We start from the raw sequence: 2,612 nt of genomic DNA, 5'->3' as shown, positions 1-2,612 counted from the left end.
GCGGCGATGGGGGCTCTCCCAGCGCTGCTGGGGGCCGCCTTGCTCTGGGCCGGCGCCGGGGCCCTCATCAACCTCAAGTACTCGGTGGAGGAGGAGCAGCGGGCCGGCACCGTGATCGCCAACGTCGCCAAGGACGCCCGGGACGCTGGCTTCGTGCTGGACTCCCGACAGCCCACCGCCTTCCGGGTGGTCTCCAATTCAGCCCCCCACCTGGTGGACATCAGCCCTGGCTCGGGGCTGCTGGTGACCAAACAGAAGATCGACCGAGACCTGCTGTGCCGGCAGAGCCCCAAGTGTGTCGTCTCGCTGGAGGTGATGTCCAGCTCCATGGAGATCTGTGTGATCAAGCTGGAGATCAAGGACCTCAATGACAACGCGCCTAGCTTCCCCACTGACCAGATCGAGCTGGAGATCTCGGAGACGGCCAGCCCTGGCACACGGGTGCCACTGGAGAGCGCCTACGACCCAGACTCGGGCAGCTTTGGCGTGCAGACCTATGAGATCACGCCCAACGACCTCTTTGGACTGGAGACCAAGACACGGGGTGATGGGTCCCGCTTTGCTGAGCTGGTAGTGGAGAAGAGCCTGGACCGTGAGACCCAGTCCCACTACAGCTATGTGATAACAGCACTGGATGGCGGCGACCCACCCAAATTTGGTACGGTGGAGCTCAGTATCCGTGTCATCGACTCCAATGACAACAACCCGCTCTTTGAGGAGCCAGCCTACACCGTAAGCGTGCCTGAAAATTCCCCTCCGGGTACGCCGGTTATCCGCCTTAATGCCTCTGACCCGGATGAGGGCACCAATGGCCAGGTGCTTTACTCATTCCACAGCTACGTCTCTGAAAGGGCCAGGGAGCTCTTCCAGATTGACCCCCAGAGCGGTCTCATCACAGTCAGTGGTGCCATTGACTATGAGGAAGGGCATGTCTATGAGCTGGATGTGCAGGCCAAGGACCTGGGGCCTAACTCCATCCCTGCCCATTGCAAAGTGACTGTCAGCATCCAGGATGCCAAYGACAACCCTCCCCTCATTAACCTGCTCTCTGTCAACAGCGAGCTGGTGGAGGTGAGCGAGAATGCCCCACCAGGGTATGTCATTGCCCTGGTGCGGGTCTCAGACCGTGACTCTGGAGCCAATGGCCGGGTGCAGTGCAAGCTCCTGGGCAATGTGCCTTTCCGGCTCCAGGAGTACGAGAGCTTCTCCACCATCCTCGTGGATGGGCGTCTGGACCGGGAGCAGAGGGACCAGTACAACCTCACCATCCAGGCCAGGGACAATGGCATCCCCTCCCTGCAGGCCACCAAGTCCTTCACTGTCAAGATCACCGATGAGAATGACAACCATCCCCACTTCTCCAAGCCCTATTACCAGGTCATTGTGCAGGAGAACAACACCCCGGGGGCCTACCTCCTCTCTGTCTCAGCGAGGGACCCTGACCTGGGCCTGAATGGCAGTGTGTCCTATCAGATTGTGCCCTCCCAAGTCAGAGACATGCCTGTCTTTACCTACGTCTCCATCAACCCCAATTCTGGGGATATCTATGCTCTGAGGTCCTTCAATCATGAACAGACRAAGGCCTTCGAGTTTAAGGTCTTGGCAAAGGATGGGGGTAACCCTTCGCTGCAGAGCAATGCCACTGTCAGGGTGATTGTCCTGGATGTCAATGACAACACCCCTGTGATCACGGCCCCTCCGCTGGTCAATGGTACCGCTGAAGTGTACATCCCCAGGAACGCGGGGGTTGGCTACCTAGTGACAGTGGTCAAGGCGGATGACTACGACGAGGGTGAAAATGGCAGACTTTCCTATGAAATGGTTGAAGGAGACAGAGGATTTTTTGAGATAGACCAGGTCAATGGAGAGATAAGGACCACCAGAGCCTTTGGGGAGAATGCAAAGACAGCGTATGAGCTGATTGTGGTGGCTCATGACCATGGAAAAACATCGCTCTCAGCTTCTGCCTTGATTTTGATATACCTCTCTCCAGCCCTGGATGCTCAGGAGTCCATAGGATCTGTTAATTTGTCCCTGATTTTCATTATCGCCTTGGGGTCTATTGCGGCCATTCTTTTCGTCACCATGATCTTCGTGGCAGTAAAGTGCAAAAGGGATAACAAGGAAATCAGGACCTATAACTGCAGGTAAAGACATCCTTATTTCTACGTAGCCAGCAGCGTGTGCTTTGATTTTTGCGGTCCCAGTTACTTTTCTGTATGCTGTCGTACACCAGTGTGTGTGTTGGGGGGGGGTAGGGGAGCAGATAAATTTGCTTTGGGAACAAAAGTGAGGGTCACAGAAAATTTCTTTAGAAGCTTTGAAAAACTGTTCATCTAGGAGAAGAAAAAAACCCCATCTTGAATAATAAATAGGCTTCGTTCTGGGGTTCGACAATCTGTTGCAGCATACGTTATTTTCACACGCTCGGCAGCAGGAGCAGTGCGAGCAGCTTTTTAAAGCCGGGCATGGCTGGTTCCCTTTCCTCTTACTTGGGAAAATATTCCCAGGAATAATTCCCCAGCTTCGGCCGCGCGGATGCTGGCTGGGGGCGCGGGGGGAGCCGCCGCGCTGCTGCCGGCCCGCAGGTGAGAGCCGGCGGGCGCGGCGCG

At 56.2% G+C, this 2,612-nt stretch overlaps 1 protein-coding gene across 1 annotated transcript in view; it reads left to right on the top strand.

The window, feature by feature from the left end:
* The first annotated feature begins 6 nt into the window (after positions 1-6).
* Positions 7-2,612, top strand: part of PCDH19 (protocadherin 19) — a 69,251-nt gene continuing 66,645 nt past the window's right edge. Inside the window, exon 1 of the mRNA XM_085319810.1 lies at positions 7-2,147. Coding sequence (XP_085175936.1) covers positions 7-2,147 — 2,141 coding nt within the window. The remainder of the gene's footprint in view (positions 2,148-2,612) is intronic.

The sequence above is a fragment of the Rhea americana genome, unplaced genomic scaffold, assembly GCF_003343005.1.
Source record: "Rhea americana isolate MKP2758 unplaced genomic scaffold, rheAme1 scaffold_6, whole genome shotgun sequence".
Taxonomy (NCBI): Eukaryota; Metazoa; Chordata; class Aves; order Rheiformes; family Rheidae; genus Rhea; species Rhea americana.
This window is presented reverse-complemented; position numbering and strand designations above follow the sequence as displayed.